The sequence below is a fragment of the Heloderma suspectum genome, chromosome 1 (genome assembly GCF_057233095.1).
Source record: "Heloderma suspectum isolate Gila_16-S chromosome 1, 16-S_ref, whole genome shotgun sequence".
NCBI lineage: Eukaryota > Metazoa > Chordata > Lepidosauria > Squamata > Helodermatidae > Heloderma > Heloderma suspectum.
This window is the reverse complement of record NC_139458.1, coordinates 137,840,674-137,862,479: the sequence shown is the minus strand read 5'-3', so window position 1 is coordinate 137,862,479 and position 21,806 is coordinate 137,840,674. Positions and strand designations below refer to the sequence as shown.

General features: G+C 46.5%; 1 protein-coding gene across 1 annotated transcript; it reads right to left on the bottom strand.

The window, feature by feature from the left end:
• Positions 1–18,494: 18,494 nt before the first annotated feature.
• LOC146358022 (olfactory receptor 10W1-like) lies at positions 18,495–19,448 on the bottom strand. Its single transcript, XM_084853192.1, has one exon. It carries the CDS (start codon positions 19,446–19,448, stop codon positions 18,495–18,497), a length of 954 nt encoding a protein of 317 aa, XP_084709318.1.
• Positions 19,449–21,806: the final 2,358 nt, after the last annotated feature.

Genomic DNA, 21,806 nt, shown 5'->3' with positions numbered 1-21,806 from the left:
CCCCCCACTGCCCATTTGACTGTGCCGTTAACCTCATTCCTGGGGCGACCATCCCCGCTGGCTGTATTCGATGTCGGAGCCGGAACTTCGAGCTCTGTGGGAGTTTTTGGACACAAACCTCAGACATGGCTACATTCACCCCTCCTCCTCCCCTGCCTGTGCCCCTACCATGTTTGTGCGCAAAAAATTGGGAGAACTTCGCCCGGTGCACGATTTCAGAGTGTTGAATTCGGTCTCGATCCCCGACAAGTACCCCCCTCTCCCTCATACCGGAGATGCTGGAGTGCCTGGGGCGAGCCAAGATTTTCACAAAGTTGGACCTGCATGGCGCCTACAATCTGATTCCCATCTGGGAGGGTGATGAGTGGAAGACCTGTTTCAGCACTTGGTACGAAGCATATGAATACCTAGTGATGTCATTTGGGTTCGCTTGTGCCCCTCCACGTTTTCGTGTTTTATGAATGCCATCTTCCGGGACTATTTGGACACTTTCCTCATTGTGTATCTCAATGATTTACTTATATTTTCTGAGGACCCCCATGCCCATCAGCACCATGTCTCTGCCGTCCTCCAGCGCCTCCGCGAGAACCATCTTTATGCCAAGCTGGAGAAATGTGCGTTTGACCTCTTTGGACTATCTTGGCTACATTATCTCAGCTGACGGTATCAGGATGGATCCTGCAAAGGTCCAGGCTGTCCTCTCCTGGCAGGCTCCATCCACCAAGAAGGACTTGCAACGTTTTCTGGGGTTTGCTAATTTTTACAGGAAGTTCCTGCCCAGCTTTGCTCAACTGACATCTCCTCTCACAGACTTCCTTAAGGGCAGGAAATCTCCTTTTCATTGGATGGCATCTGCCCAACAGGCTTTTGAGGAACTTAAGAAGCTTTTTAGTTCTGAGCCGATCCTGTTACATCCCGACCCGAGGAAGCCTTTTGTAGTGCAAACTGATGCCTCTGACTTTGCGGTGGGGGCTGTGGTTTTTCAGCCAGATCGGGCGGGTGGCGGGTTGCAACCCTGCGCCTACCACTCCAGGAAGCTGAACACGTCTGAGAGGAATTATACCATCTGGGAGAAGGAACTGTTGGTCATCAAGTCCACTTTGGAGACCTGGCGTCATCTTCCGTAGGGGGCACAGCACCCAGTTGAAGTTAGAACCGACCATCGCAACCTGGAACATCTTCAGACAGTCCGTGCCTTAAACCAGCAGCAGATTAGGTGGTCACTTTTTTTTTCCCAGTTCCACCTTAAGATTTGCCATGTGAAGGCCTCCGACAACCTACAAGCAGATGCTCTTTCTCGTAAGCTGGACCTCCAGCCAGGGGGTGAGGGAAATCCCCCCCCCTCTGATTCGTCCTCCCCAGAGCCTGGCGGCAGCTGCAGTACCTCACTCTTGGGAGGTACTTATTAACTCTGAACAGGCTCAGGATGCTTTTGTCTGCGCAAAAGTGGAGGAACTGGGGCTAGCCTCTGGCCTCCCCCACTCTACCCCCTTCTCTTTGCGAGGTGGCCTGCTTTACCATTCTGGCCAGGAATGTGTCTTCTAGACCCCTCCGTGAAAAGGTCCTCCATCAGTGCCACGACTCCCCCACAGCTGGGCATTTTGGCTTCGCCAAGACCCTGCACGGAGTGACGCGGGATTTTTGGTGGCCTCGTATGTGTCAGGATGTCAAGACCTATGTCGCCTCCTGCCCAACCTGCCAGCAGGTGAAGGCCCCCTCAGGCAAGCCCACAGGCTTGCTTCACCCCCTGCCTACCCCCTCAGGACCTTGGAAAATGCTCTCCCTTGACTTCATCACTGACTTGCCTCGCTCACCCGGTAAGACCACTATTCTGGTGGTGGTGGATTTGTTTTCTAAGATGGCCCATTTCATCCCCTGCTCTGGGTTGCCCACAGCCAGGGAGACGGCAGAGCTTTTTTTGGCACATGTTTTCCGGCTCCACGGATGGCCCGAGGGTCTCATTTCGGATAGGGGGGCCCAATTCACTGCCCATTTCTGGAGGGAGCTACTTGGGCTTCTACATGTGATGCTCCGTTTTTCCTCCGCCCACCATTCACAGACGGACGGTCAGACCGAGCACACCAAGCACACAGTCAGACCGAGCACACAGCGACTCTGGAGCAATATTTGCGCTGTTATGTCAATTACCAGCAAGATGACTGGTTTTCCTTGCTGCCTCTCACAGAATTTGCTTATAACAATGCCTGCCATGCTTCCACCGCCAAACTCCATTTTTGCCAATTTTGGTTACCACCCCAAGGCTTTCCCGCCCACTCTAGCTCCCTCTTCGGTGCCGGCGGCCCATGACTTTTTAGAGGAGTTGCGAGTGGTACACCACCTCTTACGGGACTCCCTCGAGCAAGCCAAGACAGCCTACAAGGCCTCTGCGGACCGGCGGTGCCAGCCGGGTCTGTCTCTGCAACCAGGGGACTGGGTTTGGTTGTCCACCCAATACCTCCCCTCTCACTCGCCCGCAAGGAAGCTTGCTTTCCAGATTACAGCCCAGATTAACCCTGTTGCTTTTCGCCTGGCTCTCCCCCCCTCCATGAAGATCCATTCTGTTTTTCATTGGTCCTTGCTGTCCCCCCTGGTTTCTGGCGACCCTCATCGCTCGGTCGGTTCCCCCCCGCCACCAGTACTGGTGGAGGGGGAGGAGGAGGAGTTTGAGGTCGCGGAGATTCTGGACTCCCGCCTTTCTCACGGTCGCCTGCAATATCTGATGGACTGGAAGGGGTACAGCCAGATGAGCGATCCTGGGAACCTACGGAAAAAGTGCATGCTGCGTTGCTGCTGAGGCGCTTCCACCAGCTGTACCCCCACAAACCCGGGGCCCCAGGGGAGGAGCCACGAGGGGGGGCCTCATGGGAGCAGGAATGATGTCAGGGTGGAAACTGAGCCAATAGAGCCCCAGAGCAGTTCTGATTCTGAGGAGGAACAGCAATCCGTGGGAGAGGCGCTCGCTCATCTCTCACAAGCACAGCAGCTGGCAGAGATTCCTCCTGCCAGCATTCCTGGGAGAGATAGTGACCCTGGCAGTGAGAGAGCGCTGGAGGGGGGCTTGCTGGATGCTCGGCTCAGGGACCAATGACAGGTGGAGGGTGCGGAAAGGAGGCGTAGTGCTCGCTTGGCACGCAAACAACGGTCACGTCCTAAGGACCCAAGGGAAAGAGGGAGGATCTCTCCCTAGCCCATACATTCAGGGTCTTCCCGTGGTTCTCCTTCAAATGGGGACCAACTGCCTTACCTGGAGCTTAGGCTACTCTGCTATCTTTCCCCAGTGCTGTTCCTTGCTTTGTCGCTAGTGATTAGTATCTGAAAGAGTCATAAAGTAATAAAGGAATAAAGTCTCGGAAAGAATTCCTCGTCGTCTGTGTCCTGAGTTGACTATTGGTGGGGACTGCAAGAGGCAGCTAGGGTGCTTCTGACAGATTGTGCCCTAAGGGAAAAATCCTGTGCATGTTTAGACAGAAAAAACTATGCATGTTTAGACAGAGGGTTTTTTTTCTGTCTAAATATGCATAGGTTTGTGCCCTAAGTCTGGATCCATCCCCATGTCTATTTTTTAAAAAACAAAAATGGAAAAAGAAGTGGTCAGCTTTGTTGAATTTTTGTACAGTTTGCATCATATTCTTATATTAATTTCACCATTCACCATTCAGTGTTCTGATAACACCATATCTCTTGTATAAATAATAGTTTTCAAATGTGCTCTCCAAATGAATCTACCAATATGAAAATTTAAAGTTGAGACAATTTTCTGTATTCTGCTCACACTGAAACATTTCCAGAGTCATATGCAGTGAATTGTTTATATTTATAAGATCCTCCTTTTTTATACCTGACCATTCTTTCTCCAAAGCTGAAAAGTATTTCATTTAGTTCTAAAATGTATTAGTCACCCTATAGCTAATAGCTCTCAGGCCAAGGTACAATAAAGACAGAAATAAAATCCAAAATCATTAAAAAAAATCAGATAAAAATAGCAGAGGCTAAAACATAAGAAAATCTAAAGATATCATAGTGAAAAAACTACTCAAAAACACAGCAGAAACATACATAAGATTAAAAGACCCAAGAGAATAAAAACATAGAATCATAGAATAGAATTATAGAATAGTAGGGTTGGAAGGGGCCTACAAGACCATCGAGTCCAACCCCCTGCTCAATGCAGGAATCCAGGTCAGAGCATCCCCGACAGATGGCTGCCCAGCCTCGTCTTGAACACCTCCAGTGTGGGAAAGCCCACCACCTCTCTAGGGAATTGGCTCCATTGTCGTATTGCTCTAACATTCAGGAAGTTTTTCCTGATGTTCAGCCGGAATCTGGCTTCCTGTAACTTGAGCCCATTATTCTGTGTCCTGCACTCCAGGATGATCGAGAAGAGATCCTGGCCTTCCTCTCTGTGACAACCTTTCAAGTACTTGAAGAGCGCTATCATATCTCCCCTCAGTCTTCTCTTCTCAAGGCTAAACATGCCCAGTTCTTTTGATCTCTGTTCATAGGGCTTTGTTTCCAGTCCCCTGATCATCTTTGCCAGATGCCAAAAAGACATCAAAGTAGGCACAACTGGACCACCCTGTGCAGGGTATGCCATAACTGAGGGTGAAGGTGGGCTACAATGGAAAAGATCTGTTCCCGAGTACACCCCTGAAACACCTCGGCATGCAAGGATACTCAGAGCAGGGCCTATGATGATCTCAGGGCTTGGGTAAGAATATATGAGAAGAGACTAAAGATTTTAACCCATCCTATTTGAGATGTAGCCAAGATTTATTATTTATTTGTTTGTTTATTGTTACATTATTACATTTATATCCCACCTTTTTTTCTGCTTGCAAGGAACTCAAGATGGCTTACATGGTTGTCCTCCTCCTCTCCATTTTGTCCTCCCAACAACCCCCTGAGGTAGGTTGGCCTGAGAGTCAGTGGCTGGCCCAGAATCACTCAGTCAGCTTCATGGCCAAGTTGGGACCAGAACGCAGATTTCCAGAGTCCCAGTCCAACACTCCAACCACTACACCTCACACATTCATCCCCAAACAGTAATGATAATGCTAATTATTAACTGCTGTCCCTAATAATATATATTGAAATATTCTGTACTATTCATGCTGCCTCTTTTTCTACAATATAGTATCTAACTTAATAGATTGAAAATTCCCCGAGGAATGTAATTAGGAAGTGTAAGAAACAAAAAAGCAATTATAATCTTGGTGGACTATCCACCTGCACATGGTATTCTGACTTTCCAGCTCAGTCCCCTGCCCCCCCCCCGCCCATTTTCCAATATCAGCTTTCATTTTCTCAGTCACTGAAATAGTTAATTTTACAGAAATCATCTGGATCTGCTGACTATCTGGTCTCTTAATTTTAAAAAAAAAATTATTGGTAAAATACTTTTTCATCACAAAATGTATTTTCAGTCACAAATGTCTTGCCGATTCTACAGGACATTCATAGAGAATGCCCTTGGGAAAGCAAATCTTCCTAGTAGAGAATATGGCTGGCAGAATGTGTTCTTAGAGGGAGTGTTAGCAGCTTTCTCTCTTGAGAAATTTAAAATAAAATTGGATATGACAAATGTCTCAAATGTGTCTCATTTGGGAGACATGGCCAGTCTTACCATGGAACAATCCCTTCAGTTTGCAGAGGTCAGGGTGTGCTTCATATTCTTGCTTCCAATCTCCAACGGTGTGCTATTTTTAAAAAACATTAGCTCCACTTTCAGAATGTGGGTGTGTGGGTTGGATTTTGGCTTTATTTGCAGGGGAGGCTGGTGGATCCTGTTTCGGTGGGGTGGAGATCCCATTCTGGGTTTTAGTTACAACCAGCCAGAAGTCTAAAGGAGCTCTCCAAGGTGCTGGATCCCTTTTGAGGATAGGTTCCAGCACCTTTTTGTTGTTGTTCAGTCGTTCAGTCGTGTCCGACTCCTCGTGACCCCATGGACCATAGCACGCCAGGCCTTCCTGTCTTGCTCCTTTAGATCAAAACCCAGAATGGAAACTCAGCCTCACCGAAATCGGACCCATCCTTTTTTGACTTTATGTGCTAAATGTCTATGGATGTGTCCACAGACAAGGCTTAAATCTGCATTTTCTGAATTAACACAAATGAAACGCCTACTTTGGCTGCAATGTATTGGGGTGCACTCTCTTTTGTATTCTGCCCTGTATTGACATTTACACATGGCACACATAGCAGAGAGGTTTTTTAAAAAAATTTAATTGAATAGATTGATATACTGTTGAGCAAATTTAAAAAAATATCTCTAAGTGGTTGAAATATACTATTCAGTTTCTGGTATAAGGCTGGCACTAAGTGAAGACAGCGATGCCCACTGAACATGATGGGGATAGGGGAGGTGAAAATGATGATTGGGGCTTTCATGTTTCTGATATGGTATGAGATTAGTACAGGAAAGTACTAGTGATTTTTACTGCTATTATATGGAATAAAGCTCTAGACACTGTGGGTTGGATCAGATTTAGTCATTGCTAGTACAGACCCACTGAAATTAATGGGGCTTGAATTACACATTACTAACTCAAGTCCCATTGATTTCAATGCATCTATGCTAGGAAAGACTAAATCTGGATCCAGCCTAATCTGTACCTGCAAGTGGGGCCTACAATTCAAGGTTGCAGTGTATTTCTGTATACTAAGAGGAGTGCTTCTGTGTTCTGCACCCACAAGGCCTAGAACCCTGTAGTGCTGTTCAGGCTGGGGAGGGTTTTTTTGTTTTTTTTTAAAGAGTGGGGAAAGAGAAAGGACAGGGTTTTTTTTCTCTTTCCCCCTCCCCCAGTATGTTTGCCTGCCGCACTATATGGTGCTAGAGGCTGGCCAGAGCCAAATCAAAGCTGTTCATAGCTATATAGTGGGCAGAGGGAAGAATGCAATTTTGGAAAGTGGCAATTATATTTTACCCTTTTCCTCACATTCTGAAACATCTCTGTATTATGAGGGGGCGGGGGGAGTTTTGTTAACCTCAAGGCATGCATCCCTGCTCTGGGATACTTACTATAACTTATCATGGACTTGGCAGGTGTTTCCATGAGTGATTTACTCCGAGCTGGCTGTGTTTGGAGGTCATTAGGGATATACAATGTTGTGGCCATCCAGCAGCCACCTCAGAGCTTATCATGGAAAAAAAAAATGGATTTCCCGAGACTGCTTAAAGTCCAATTCTTTTCCTTAAATCAGGTTCTCTGTGGTATAGCTGCTGTGTGCTCCAACCCTGACATTTACCTCAGATATGCTAGCCCTGCCCAGGGGTGTGCCTTTCACCATAGCCCTGATCAAGGGGTGTTTCCTGTGTTTCCCATCCCTGCACAAACCAGTTAGTGTCTACTCAGAAGTAGGGGTGTCAGAGAATTTCTCGCCGAAACTTCGGGGGGCCCAGTGCCAACGTATTCGGCCCCCCGAAGTAGTTTCGGGGAGAAATTCTCCCCCCCGCCCCCCCGCCCCCCCCCAGGATGGGACTTACCTTTCCCGAATGTCGCTCCTGGTGGCAGGTTGCAGCGGCGGTTCGGCAGGGCTTCGACAGGGCCGGGGGCGGCAGCTGGTCTTTTGACCGGCTGCCGCCGCCGCCATTCCAAGAAAAGTAAAAAAAAAAAAAACGCCCCCGTGATAGGCTACGTGACGATTAACATAGCCTATCACGGCTAGATTTGCAAAGTCAGCCATGATAGGCTACGTTAATCATCATGTAGCCTATCACGGGTGACTTAAAAAAAAAAAAAAAGCGCGTACGGCTAATGGCGGCCCCCATAGGGAGCCGCCATTCGCGTTCCTTATTTGGTCGCTGTAGTCTACGTAAAGTTTACGTAGACTACAGCGAAAATAAGGGCAACGCTATTTGCGTTGCCCTTATTTTCTCTGTAGTCTACGTAAATCTTTACGTAGACTACAGCAACCAAATAAGGAATGCGAATGGCGGCTCCCTATGGGGGCCGCCATTTGCGTACGCGCTTTTTTTTTTTAAGTCACCTGTGATAGGCTACGTGACGATTAACGTAGCCTATCACGGCTGACTTTGCAGATCTAGCCGTGATAGGCTACATAAATCGTTACGTAGCCTATCACGGGGTGTTTTTGTTTTTGTTTACTTTTCTGTTGAAGTTTGCGGCCGGGGAGACGGGGCGCTTCTCCCCGGCCTGAATTTCGGCCGGGGGCGAGGTGGAAGCCTCCCCCCCAGCCTGAATTTCAGCCGGGCGAGGCGGGAAGACACCCCCCACTCGCATGAACTTCGGGGGGAGAAGCGAAGCGCCTCCCCCCCACCGTGAAAAAAGCTGCGGGACAAGGTAAGTCCCTTTCGTACATCCCTACTCAGAAGTAACTTCCATTGTGGTCAATGAGGCTTGTCCCCGGAATGTGCAGATCAGAATTTATAGAGATCTTTGCCAACTGAAATAGCACATTTTAAAGCACTAATTCCCTCAAGGCTGAAAAGCTCTTTCTCGAAGCTGCGATTCTCCATTGTTTGGTTTATTGCCATTCAGAAGTAACTACTTCCACCTTGGATCATCTGATCCTGTGCAGCGTCGGGTTAGAAAAGGGGCTAGTTTCTCATCCATATGTTTCCCCTCCTTGTCTTTCCCGGCACAAATGTGTGTCTACTCAGAAGTAACTCTCATTGTGGTCAATGAGGCTTGTTCCCGAAATGCGCACTCCTGAAGTTACGGAGATTCACACGTATCAAAGTAACGCATTTAGAGAGCTTTAATGTTGAAGCTTCGATCGATCACAGCAGGGCAGCAAGAACACTGTGTTCCTCTAATGATTGTTTATTTAAGGAAGGAAGCAATGGGGGGCAGGGGAGAGAGAAGGAGATAGTTCCTGTCCTCCCTGTGTTTCCCAGCACAAACCAATTAGAGTCTACTAAGAAGTAACTCCCATTGTGGGCAATGAGGCTTGTCCCCTGAATGTGCACATCAGAATTTACAGATCTCCCCCCACTTGAAATAGCACCTTTTAAAGCACTAATTCCCCAAAAGCGGGGAGGAAACCTCCCAGGATTTTATCAAAGGAGAAAGGGGGGGGGAGAATCTGGACAAGGGTGAGCCTCTCTTATTGGTTGAGCAGCCTCTGCCAGTCAGATGAACTTCACTCCAACCCCCCCCCCCCGAAGTTTGTTCTGTTAAATGACTTTCACTGGTGCGATACACTTGCAAGTGGAGCCCTGCATGGAGCAAAGCCAGCTCCTGGAAAAATCCGGGTAAGCCATGACTGGCATCTCCTTCCATTGTCATGGAGAAACCCCCTTGGTATCAAGTCATTTTACTTTCTACCCCTGCTTTCCTTTTTCCTTTTTTTGTTTTGTTTTCAGCCACAACAGTCGGTGTCTCAGAGGTCTCAACCATAGACTTATTGATCAACCCTCTGCCTGACTTCTGATTTGTTTAGATCCTGCCCCTCCCCTTCTAGAAACTCATCTGCATGCTGTAAGGTGACATGTTCTTGTCAGGAAGTTTGGGGGTTTAACAAAAAACAGTTTCTTTTAATTTATAAACATCTCCACCGGGGGAGACAGCGAAGTATGTAGAAACCACTATCTTATTTTTAGGTGGCTCTTTTTCCAACCTGATTGGTACTCAACTACCCATGTTTGCTATTCCAAACTTACCTAGAGAGAAGATCTTGTCAATGTTCAAATGAGCACAGGATGGTCTTTTTCATTTGTCTTCCATTTGGCTGGAGTTGTTATGACAAGAATAAGGTGTTCTTTTGCAACGGAAAGGATTCCACCTTGTGCATCTTGCTTGATTAAAGCAAGAGCTCTGCTCCAAAACAAGGCATGTCAAGTCTTTGCTCTTATAGAAGAGAGGCATGCATGTAACGGTAGAAGCATTGCAAGAAATCTACAGCCCCAAGTGCCAGAGGGATTCGCGGGGTGAAGATGTTAAAGGAGCAGACTCCAAACCCTTGAGATTTACTCATTTTCCCTTAATAATTAAATTTAAAGAAAACAAAGCAGCGCTAGGAGGAAAAACATATATGGCTGGAGACAAATGATAAAGAGAATTTAAGTTTTTGTGACTTTTGGGGTACACACATACTTACTTTGTGCCATTGTCATCATCAATGGTCAGACAGGTTTTTCTGGTGGACAAAACCCTGTCCACCAGAAGCAAGAGTGGGATGAACAGTGATGCTTTCTCATGCCAACTCCAACCCCCTGAAAAAAAGACTGCCTCTTTCTTTATAGGCTGAAATGGCTGAAGCCTTAGTAAATTTATTTATTTATTTATTTATTTGATGCCCCCACCTTTCTACCCCAAAATAGCATTCAAGGTGGCTTAGAAAAACTATTAAAAATAGATTAAAACAATAAAACACATTAAAATACAATAAAAACATAACAATAACAGAATAAAAACAGCACCCACCTGACAGACCCAGGGCTCCTTCACACAGAGCTTTTATCCTGCTATTGAGATTGCTCACTCACGGAAGTTTGTGGGTCCTTTTCATGATGTCATTAACCTCTAGGACACATCCAGAGGTATTTCCTGGTTATTCTGTCCCCAAAAGATCCGGAGCTAGTGAACGATCTTTTTGAACTTGGAATGTTATGCAATTAAAGCAGCCACTAGATGGAGCTGTTTCATTGACTTCTATGGAACCTTGAAAATTAACCTCTTCCCCTCTCAGCAATCATGTGGTTGCTGTCTGGGAGTCCGCGATAAATGTGGAAAGGCTCCAGAATGGGAGGACTGCAGGGCTTTCCTTTAGTGTAAAGGTAGCCCCACTTACAGGCCAAAGGCCTTCTTGAATAAAGCAGTCTTGGCCTACCATTTATTTAATTTTATTTATGTATTGCATTTATATCCTGCCTTTTTTCCTCTTGCAAGGAACCCAAGACGGCTTACATTATCCTCCTCCTCTCCATTTTATCCTCACAACAACCCTGTGAGGCAGGTTGGGCTGAGAGTCTGTGACTGGCCCAAAGTCACCCAGTGAGCTTCCATGGCTGAGTGGGGACTAGAACCCAGATCTCCCAGCTCACAGTTCAACACTCTCACCACTACACCACACTGGCTATCATTGGAAGGATAGCAGAGAGGGAGTGAACCTAGCCACCCTTGGGAGGGAGTTCCGCAGCCTGGGAGTGGCCACTGAGAAGGCCCTCTCTTGCATCACCACCAAATGCACCTCTGATGGTAGCAGTCTCGAAAGAAGGGCTTCTCCAGAACAGCAGTGTAGTGGTGTCAGGTTGCGCCAGGGTGTCGCTCTGGCACTTTTTTTGAAGCCAGCCCCCAGCCGGGTCGCAGTCTGCTAGGGAAGGGGGAGGGAGCAGAGGGAGTGTGGGCGGCTGCCTCTTGGCTGCCTCTCATCTACTACGCGGAGCCAGCCAGACAAAGGGAGCGAGTGAGAGAGGGCGCCTGAAGGAGCTCTGCAGCCCCCCCCCATTCTCCTCCTCAGCTCTTGGCTTCTCCAACCGTCCCTGCTCCGTGCCTGCTTGCCCGCGCTGCCCTCATCTCCTGCAACACCGTTCAGGGCTGCTGCTCCTGGCCACAGCAGCAGCTGGGTGTGTGTGTGTTGCCACCATTATTTACTTATGGGGCAGGGTGGGTGGCTGGTTTGTGCCAGTTTTTAGGATTTATCACACAATCTTATGCATGTTTACGCAGAAGTCAGTCCCACTATGTTCAATGGCCAATTAAGCTTTCTCCCAGGTAAGTGTGCGTAGGCCTGCAGCCTTAGCTGTCTTCCCAAGATCTCTGTAAATTTAATTCGAAATAAACACCCACTGGATTGCACTGTTAATTCTTGAACATTAATTTCTACAGTAAGCAGAACTGCCAAATGCAACCTGCTCTGTCAGCTACACTTTTTGGTACAAGGCTGGCATGTATCTGGGCAAACAAACGCTGGTGGAGGGATGGGAAACAGAAGAAAATCAGTTGCGGTGAGAGGAGAAAGGTGAGTGTGTGTGTGTGTTTTAATCCAGCTGGGTGCTTGAACGTTTCTGTTGCAGGATGGGAGAGATAAAAGGAAGGCGCTTAGGAAAGGCTAATGGGTAATGTTGGGTGCTAAGGGAGTGTGCAAGGGGGCTGTTCAAATGAGAAGGGATCTGTCCATGAGGGCTGAGTTGAGAGGGTGAAGCTTCCATAGAGTATCATATTTTGAAAACCTAAAATGTTTGTGCGTGAGTGAGTGGGTGGGCAAAAAAGATTAACACCCCTGCATTTTTTCTCAGACATCCAATGGAAATACCCCTGCCTCACTCTCAGCTGCACTGTTTTTGGATCCCAGCTGAAGGCGGTGTATCTTACAAGGCTGCACAATCTTAGAAGGGGTGTGGCGGTGACTGTCACGAAGGGACCCTGCGCTTCTGGGTTTGCCACTACGCTGCTGCTCCAGAAGATCTTAAGGACTGGGCAGGCTTGTACAGGAGAAGGCGGTCTTTGTAACGTGTCAGATATTTCTCTGATTAGCAACCAGCCTTGGCTGGGATTATGTAAAGTGGCAGAAAGGAAAGTTCTTTGTTCATTACAGAATCAGTAATTCATGGTTTTCTGTTCAAAAGCCAAAGGTCCTTCTAAACATCTTGGCTGTATATACCGAGCCTAGCCCTAACCCTTCTCCCTTTCTGCAGTACCCTGGATGAGGATATTAGGCTTCCCTTCTCTGTAGGCTAGCCTCCCCCAACTTAGTGCCCTGCAGTTGAAGTACAACTCTCATCTTCCCCAACCAGCATGCCCAATGGCCATGTAGTCCAACACATCTGGAGGGCGCCAGGTTGGGGGAGGCTGCTGTGGGCCGTCATGCCCATCTGAGTCATTGTGGCGTGAGAGAGGAACAGGCAGCAATTCTCTAGGCTCACCCTCTCCCTTCACTTGCCCTGCAAAGGAGGCATGGGATACGTTGGGCTGAGTGGTGTGCTTTCCCCCCAACTGTCTGCCCCACATCCTCTTTCTGCCCAGGGGTCAGGGACCCGATGGTGGGGACCTTGATGGTGATGGTGGGTGTGAAGTGCATGACCTCCCATAGAAGCCACAAACTGTCTGTTGTATATCTGATGGGCTATCATTTGATAGACCTGTTGCACACCATCTGCAAGCCTGCCATGAGCCTGGAACTAAGGATAACAATAGGCAGAGCAGCCATTTATCAAGTGACAACTTATCACAGGATGCGTGTTGAGCCTGTCATCTGTAGTGGCTTCCCAAGCAGTGAGGAGAATCGAATGAAATATCTGAGAAGAGGGCATGGCTGGCTGGAAACCTGAACAGGAATACTGCATACCGCAACATTTTGTTGCAGATTCCCACTTGTTGACTTTAAATAACCAGTCAAATCTTTGGCTGCTGGCCTGTAACAAACATACGTTGAACTCCACAACTAGACCGAAATCTTCAAAGGTGCTTCAACTTGGTGTTCTCTTTAATTGTCCCTGAATTTTGCCAAAGAAACATTTCTTGAGACGGACTATGTCAGATGGCCTTCTTGCGGATCAGGTGTCCGATATGCAAAGGAGAAAATTGATATTACCTGTAAGAGGCCAGGATAAGGAAAATCAAGCCCTTTAAGAACAGGAGAGGGTGGGACTGCAACATGCGCTGAGACCACCACCTTCAACCGGGCAGAAAAACCACAGTGACCCTTCCCGATGTAAATCTGCTAATAAGGAGTTAAGGGCAGCTTCTCAGATTCTGTGTTAACTAGGTTCTGATCAAATCGAAAGGTTAGTGTTAAACTTTTATGAGGCACTATTTTAAAAACACTTGTGCCAAATTCCAGCAGGCTTCTGCTGGGCCTTATTCACTGCCCCCCAAAAAACATGTCAAATAATGTATCAAACATCCAACTGACAGACCCACTAGTCTTTAATGTTTGTTTCTTTCTGCCCAGGATGTGCTCATTCTCATCTCATAGGGTGGCCACAGGTCTTACTGTACAGAGGACTGTCCTCTATTGGAAAGCATCTTCAATTTGAACAGCTGCCCAGTCCAAGTCCGGTTAAAAGGTAAAGGGCAGTATCCAGTGCTGCTGCTTGTGCTGAGCTAGTGGGACCCACCGCTAGTGCCACAGGAAGCTAGCGCTTCTAGAGCAACCCTGGAAATGAGCCAAAATGCTGCGTTCCGGGACGGGACAGGCCAGTGGAGCTCCTTTCTGCTAGCTCCGTTGACTTGTTCCATTCCGGGAACAAGCATTGCAACTCATTTCTGTTTGCTTTAGGAAGTGCTAGCTTCCTGCTGCGGGGGAAGCTGGTGGCTCCAGTTTTGGTGGGGCACAGGATCCATTTGGGGGTTTAGGTTACAGCCAGCCAGAAGTGTAAAGGAGCTATCGAAGGTGCTGAGCCCTATCCTCAAAATTGATTGAGTGGGTGGTGGCGATGCACTTGAAGGCACACTTGGAAGAAGCCGACTATCTAGATCCATTTCAGTCAGGTTTCAGGCCTGGGCATGGGACAGAAATGGCCTTGGTCACCTTGGTGGATGATATGAGGAGGGCTCTGGATGGGGCGAATGCTCTTTCTTTGTTCTCCTTGACCTCTCAGCGGCTTCTGATGCCATTGACCATGGTATCCTCCTGGACCTCCTGGAGGGGTTGGGCATTGGATACACCATATTGCTGGATACACCATATTGCAGTGGTTCCAATCCTTTCTCTCTGGCGCGTACCAGAGGGTAGCACTGGGAAAGGAGGTTTTGGACCCATGGCCGCTCACTTGTGGGGTGCCACAGGTTTCCATCCTCTCCCTAATGCTGTTTAACATCTGTGTGAAGCCGCTGGGGGTTTGGGGTGTGGTGTCATCAATATGTGGATGACACGCAGCTCTACCTCTCGTTCAAATCTTCACCAAGGTTGGCCGTAGAATCCCTGTCCAAATGTCCAAATGTCTGGAGACGGTGAGTGGCTGGATGGGGAGGAATAAGCTGAAGCTGAACCCTGACAAGACCGAGGTACTTTTGGTGGGAGACAAGAGGAGGCTGGGGGATGTTGACCTGGTGTTGAATGGGGTACGGCTAGCCTTGAAAGACCAGGTCTGCAGCCTGGGAGTCATTTTAGACTCCCAGCTGTCCATGGAGGCTCAGGTGTCAGCTGTGAGCCGGACAGCACTGTACCAACTCCATCTGATATGGCGGCTGTGCCCCTACCTTCCCAACCATCTGCTCCCATTGGTAGTACATGCCCTGGTCTCCTCTCATCTAGATTACTGTAATGCACTCTATGTGGGGTTACCCTTGAAGATGGTTTGGAAGCTGCAGCTGGTACAGAATGCAGCGGCTCACCTGATTAAAGGCAGCCGCTGGCGAGATCACATCACTCCAGTGCTGAAGGAGTTGCACTGATTACCAGTTGTTTTCCGGGCAAAATTCAAGGTGTTTTTTTGACCTTTAAAACCCTATATGGTTCCGGCCCAGTCTATCTCAAGGAGCGCTTCCAGCAACACCAGATAGGCCGCTCAACAAGATCAGCCTCGGATGGCCTTCTCTCTGTCCCATCAGCCAGGACAGCTAGGCTGGTGAGGACGAGGGAGAGGGCCTTCTCTGTGGTGGCCCCCACTCAGTGGAACTCCCTCCCTAGGGAACTCCACCATGCCCCCTCTTTAATGAGCTTCTGCCATGCATTAAAAACGTGGTTGTTCAGGCAGGCATTTGGGGTGGGTTAGGATATTTTTAGAAATGTGATGTTTTTAATGTAGTATTTTATTATTTTAAATTGTTCTTGTTGTACATCGCCCAGAGTGGCTGGGTGACCCGCCAGATGGGCAATTAATAAATTTAATAAATTAATAAAAAAAATGGGTCCAGCACAGTGGACAGTTCCTTTAGACTTTGGGCTGGTTGTAACTAAAACCCAGAATGGAATCTCCGCCCCACTGAAACTGGAGCCACCTGCCTCCCCTGTCCCGTTGTACTAGTGGTGGGTCTCACTGGTGCACAGGCAGTATCGGATATGCCCCCGGAACCATAAGAAGGGAGAACTGGGGCCTTCAAGTTGCCCATCAACAATTAGAATCTGGACAGCAGACTGAGAGGCAGGCATACAGGTCAGCTGGTCATAGACATCCCCACTATGGTGAGTTGTATGGTATTCCTATTTAAATGATAGTAATGATTTCCAAATATCAATACATATGAATTAATTTATGCAAATCTGTGTCCTCTTTTGTCCTCCTTTTTGCCAATGCATCAGCGACCAACCTGTTCAATGTGGAATGCTGCAAATCTGCTCCTTGAGTGGTGGTGCAGGGAAGTACTGTGTGTGGGGAAGATTTCGTTTTCTTAAGGGTTCTTTGCTGTGAGCTTAAATGAAAACTTTCCCTCCCTTTAACTGCATTTGCTTTGCACAATTGCCACCCTTCAGTGTCAGACTAGGTGGGATGGCTGGTTGTCTTCTCCTCTGTGCTTGATCTCTATATTAGTAAATAAACAGAGGTCTCAAGTGCCTTGAGTGCCATTTTTGGTAGAAAGGCAGGGTGCAAATCAAATAAATAAATAATAAATACAAGAAAAAATCCATTATGTGCCAATTGTCCAAAAATAAACTGAACTCTGAAGATCTACTCTTGTACTGCCTGGGGAAGTAGATAATGATATAGTCTTGCTGACTGGGAAAAAATACACATTACCCTGTGAATGTGATAAGATCTACACAACACTGGCTTTCGAGGCTGAAATACAGATACTGCTCATCAGCTATTATGCATTCATCAAGCTGTATTTGGAGAGAAGTCATTCACATAGGGCACAATCTTATGCATGTTCAGACAGAAAAAGGTCCTACCACTCCCAGCATGCCCGAGCCAGACATTTAGGGCTGGGTAATGCTGGGAGTTGTAGGACTTTTTTCTGTCTAAACATGCATAGGATTGTACACATAATTACTTTTCTCCCAGCAGAAGCTTTTCTTTTCTTTTCTTTTCTTTTTTTTTCTTTTGCTAATTGCCTGAAAGATGAGACTGAAGAAATCATTGGCTTGTTTATGATTTATAAAAAATGTATTTCTAGTGGTCCTCTTTCCCCTCCCCTCCCGTCCCCCAGCCATTCATTCACATGCGAATGTTCTCTTGAACCTGAGAATGAAGCCTCCAAGGCACATCATAGTTCACATCAGGGAAGATCCCCATTCAGATAGGTTCAGAATTGGTCAGTCTTTTGTATTTCCTGAATAATAGTGGAACTCCACATTGACAAACATGTGTTCCCCATCCCACATTTGCCGAGGTGATGCAGTCTGCAGAGAACAATTGGTGAATGGAAGGCAGGAAGGAAGGGAATTTAACTAATCTCATGCATATTGGTTTGGGATGGATGTGTCTCTCATTGCTGGTTTCTCTCAATTTCTCATTTTTCCAGTCTCAAGTTCAATTCATCTCGAACTTTGAGGATTTCTCCAGTCTTGAATTTGGATCATCCCGAACATTCAGAATGTTTTGCTTAAGTTCACATGAAAATTCGCAAGCATTTTTGTGTGCACTTCTCCTAATACCTTATTTTGGTATGCATTTTTGTCTAATATACACATGCAAGCAATTTTCTTAATATAATGCATTTTTTAAAGCTACTTTCTCTAACATATACATCCTTTTGGGAAAAAAATTTGATGGGAGAACTCTATTGCGAAATTTGGAGAAGTGCAAATTTGGAAGGATAACTGAGTTTTGGTTCACGTATTGGTTTGAAAGTGTGAAATTAGGTAAGTTAGTATTAAAATGCTAACTTTAAGTTTGCATTTAAAATGTGAACTAACTGAATTTCTCCCACATCCCTAATAATGATTCTCCCCTGCAAATGCTCCCTGTTTTTTCTTCCATTTGGCTTGCTTCCAGTTGTAGCATTCAGCTAGGAAAAGTTATTACAAAACGCTGTGGAGGGGAATTCACTGAAGAAAATCAGATGGTGGGGAAGGGGTCAAGCACCCTCATTCCATCCACAGATACGCCACCTGCAAATGCCCCCATCCCTGCATTTGCTTTATGAGTAGAAGCAAATGGTTTTAATGTTTTTATATTTTATATTGTTTTACTGTGTGCTTTTTGGTTTTACTTTTTGTGAACCGCCCAGAGAGCTTAGGCTATTGGGCAGTATAGAAATGAAATAAACAAACAAACAGAGCATTGAGAAATCAGGGCAGTATCAAATGCTGTCTTTGCGCATGTGGTCAGCCCCGCCAGTTCCCTTCTGGAATGTTGCAGGTTGGCAGAGCTCACATAAGAGAAATGAGCATTCCAGAAATGAGCATTTCCACTTGAAGAGGCCGCTTGCGGAATGGAATTGGCAGGGCTGGCCACATGCAGACCAGAATCAGCAGCCAGGTCCGCCAGCAGATGGGCAGCACTGGAATCTTCCCCCGGTGCTTTCCTTACAATATACAGTTCCACCTTAAGTCGTTGCTCCAAGTTACCTAACTCAGCCTGCAGAAACAAAGCTGTTTAGGCCACTTGAGACAACACACGCTGGTCCCCTGCTAGTCCCTAGAAGTCATTTCTCTGTGCAAGGGGTCAGCTGTGTTTGTGACCCACAGTCTGCCAGGCATGATGATCAGTGGTATTTGGGTTCCCTTTGGAAGATTCGTTGGCTGATTACTTTCCTCAGGGCGGCTTTCACCTCTCTGTTCCTCAGACTATAGATGATGGGGTTGAGCAGTGGAGTGCCCAGAGTGTACACCATTGATAGCATCTGGTCTTGCTTTGGAGAAAAGCTGGTGCTTGGGCGCAAGTACATGAAGCTGCAGCAACCATACTGCAGGGCCACCACAGCTAAGTGGGAGGAGCAAGTGGAGATGGCCTTTCGACGGCTGTCGGAGGAGCAGATCTGCAGCACTGCAACAGCGATGAAAAGGTAAGAAGTGCAAATCAATACGAAGGGCACAGCAATGGCCATTATCCCAGCAAGAAACACCCCAACCTCATTGGACTTGGTCTTGTTACTGGCAAGCTGCGACATGGGTGGCACGTCGCAGAAGAAGTGTTCGATTCCATGCCCACCACAGAAGGGGAGGTGGAAGACCAGCCACACCAGCAGGAAGGAAATCAGGAAACCACTCAGCAATGAGGCAGCCACTAGCTGAGCGCACAGCTGCCGTGTCATGACGAGGGTGTAGCGCAAGGGCTTGCAAATGGCCACATATCGGTCATATGCCATGATAGCCAGCAAGAAGCAATCGGTGCTACCTAGTCCGACGAAAAGGAACATCTGAGCGCAGCAGCTCCTAAAAGTGATGGCCTTTCTCTCCTGCAAACTGGTCACCAGGATCTGTGGGACTACAGCTGCTGTATAGCAGAGCTCGACCACAGAGAGAGTCACCAGGAAGAAGTACATGGGAGTGTGCAGGTGAGGGTCCCCCCAGATAGCTACCATAATGAACAAGTTACCTGTAATGATGGTTGCATAGACCATGCTAATACCCAGGAAAAGCAAGGCCTGATGCTCTGGTTGGGTAGGGAAAGCCAACAACATAAAGTCCAGCACTGCGGTGCAGTTCCCCTGGAACATCCAACCGACCAGCTCCTGCCCTACAGAGTAATCGGAATGAAAAAGAAGAGGACAGTAGTGATAGTCAGAATCAATACGTGGTACTGAATACAGGAAATCTTTGACAGGTTCTGATTTGAACAGAAATACAGTATATGAAGGGATGATGCATGTATGGGAGCAGGACATGTCAAAAGGTTCAGAAATTTAAACCAAGCTAAAATGATATAATTCGTATTCTAATATTGCCACTATCTGATTTGAGTAAAAGTCTTTCCATTTTAGGAGTTCAATGGGAGCTCCCAGTTTTCAGTAATAGGTTTCTAGCCCTCACTTAAGAGACAACTTTTATTGCGTGCCTGCAATTCATGCCCTAAATATTCATAATCCAGAAATCAAGTAATGAGAATCCCAAATATATATTGTTTCATCATATTCTTTCCAGATCGGTGTCATTTCATGTATTTTTGAAGAGCTGGCATTTGAGATTTTGAAAGTACAGATCAGTCAGGATGGATATTAACAAACTGATTTTTAATTATAAATTACGTTTCCATCCTTCTTATGGTCTAGAAACATGCCAAATCTTCTAAATAATTCACAGTTTCAGCAAAAATGCGGTGTCAAATCCTTCACAAGGTTGAGGTGCATTTGGAAATCTGTTGCAGCAAAAATTATTATTTCCTTGCTGAACAGGAATCAAAAGAATCTGGTGGACTAAACCATGCTTTTACTGTACATAAGTGGAATATCTATCCGAATGGGCATTTGCTTATTCATGGTATAAATCTAGTGCTCCTTTTATATTTTAATTTCTGAATGTGAAGGGCCTGAGAGACAGAGAAGGCATTCTCTGACAAAATGTACAAATGGAGTGTAATGGAGCAAAATCCATTCCTATCCCTGATTTAGTAATGTGGTAGAAGGAAATAAACAATGAAGGCAAACTTCAGAGAGAAGATTTGGGTGATGAATGTTGAGCTAGGACTTGGAAATGGGGTTGACAGTTTAATCTTGCAAACCAGCCTGAGCACTAGAGCTAACCAGCTACGAAAGCTTACAGCCCTTGTACTAGGCTGCTGTGACCTACGCAGTAAGAAACATTTGATAAATATCTTGGTTTTATAGCCAGAATGCACCAAACTGGTTCATAGCCAGAGTGCCCAGAATATCACTAATTACAAAACTTAGAGTAAGATACATTTCAACTCAATAGCTACTTACTGGGGCCAGAAAAGTACTTTTTCTAGGTAAGAGTTTGGTTTCTTTTTCTTCCAGTTTCTGTGAAGGAACAGAGATGGGTGCTCCAGTAATGCAAATGGAGATATCCCAAATAGCTAACAGGTGGGGGGTTGGACATGACAGATGGATCCCACCTGGGTATTGATGACCACAAGCCATCTGCAGTAATTGTTTGTGCAGAAAGTGTCATCTCTAACCAGTCCACCCCATTCCATAGGACAAAGGGACAGAAGATATTGGGGCTGAGAAGCAACATCAGAAATATGAGCCAGGTAGCATTTTCTAGCAAGCTAGGAATAATTCATGTAACTCCTAACATTTGTGACCACATGGTGAGTCTCTAGAGAACTTTGACTCTTAATAGTTCATGGCTTAACTTCCAATATGTGGCAAAGATCTATGATAATTCAGCATGTGGCAACGGATGTCAAATGCATGCTGCCCTTTTTCTATGGTAGTTATTTGGTGTAGCTTCACAAATTGACATTTTGGTTGATATAATAACATCGGTTACTACATGGCGAGCACTCAGATCTTTGCCTTTTAACTCTTCCCAGCTCATTTTGAGACATTTATCTAATCTGAAATGTTAAGAGGAGATAATCTATGGTAACTCACCATGGGACAACAACTCAAGGCCGTTTAGCACAGCAGAGAAGGCCCTGTCAGAGGCTGCATCTGCCTAGCTTCAGAAGGTGGAGGGGTCACATCTAGAGAAGAGTCTCTGATGAAGAGCTTAATGTCTGACCAGGTACACGTGAGAAAAGATGGTCCTTCAGATACTCATGGTAAAGCACCCCCCCTTTATTGTTTCTCCACTCTAAATTCTTCCCCAAAGCTGTTTTTCTTGAAGAAATGTTATAGGTGCTCTGTTACGTATGTTTCTTTGCAAGATGTAGTTTATGCGTACGTAACCAGGGGAAAGACATTTTGCCCATATAGCCATACATTTGAAATAGTGCTACTTGCTGAGATTTTACTAAGCAAGAAGTAACGGTTGTGCTTTTAAAATATGGGCATCTACACATCAAGAGGGCAAGGATGATATGTAAGGGGACTGTATTGAAGGTCATAACTTACTGATTGGCACTTCGAAAACAAGAAGAGCAACTAAGTTTATCAGTGTGTTCACACAGC

Excerpts from the sequence above, each read along its gene's own strand:
- LOC146358022 (XM_084853192.1), bottom strand. The coding sequence starts at position 19,448 with ATGTTCCAGGGGAACTGCACCGCAGTGCTGGACTTTATGTTGTTGGCT.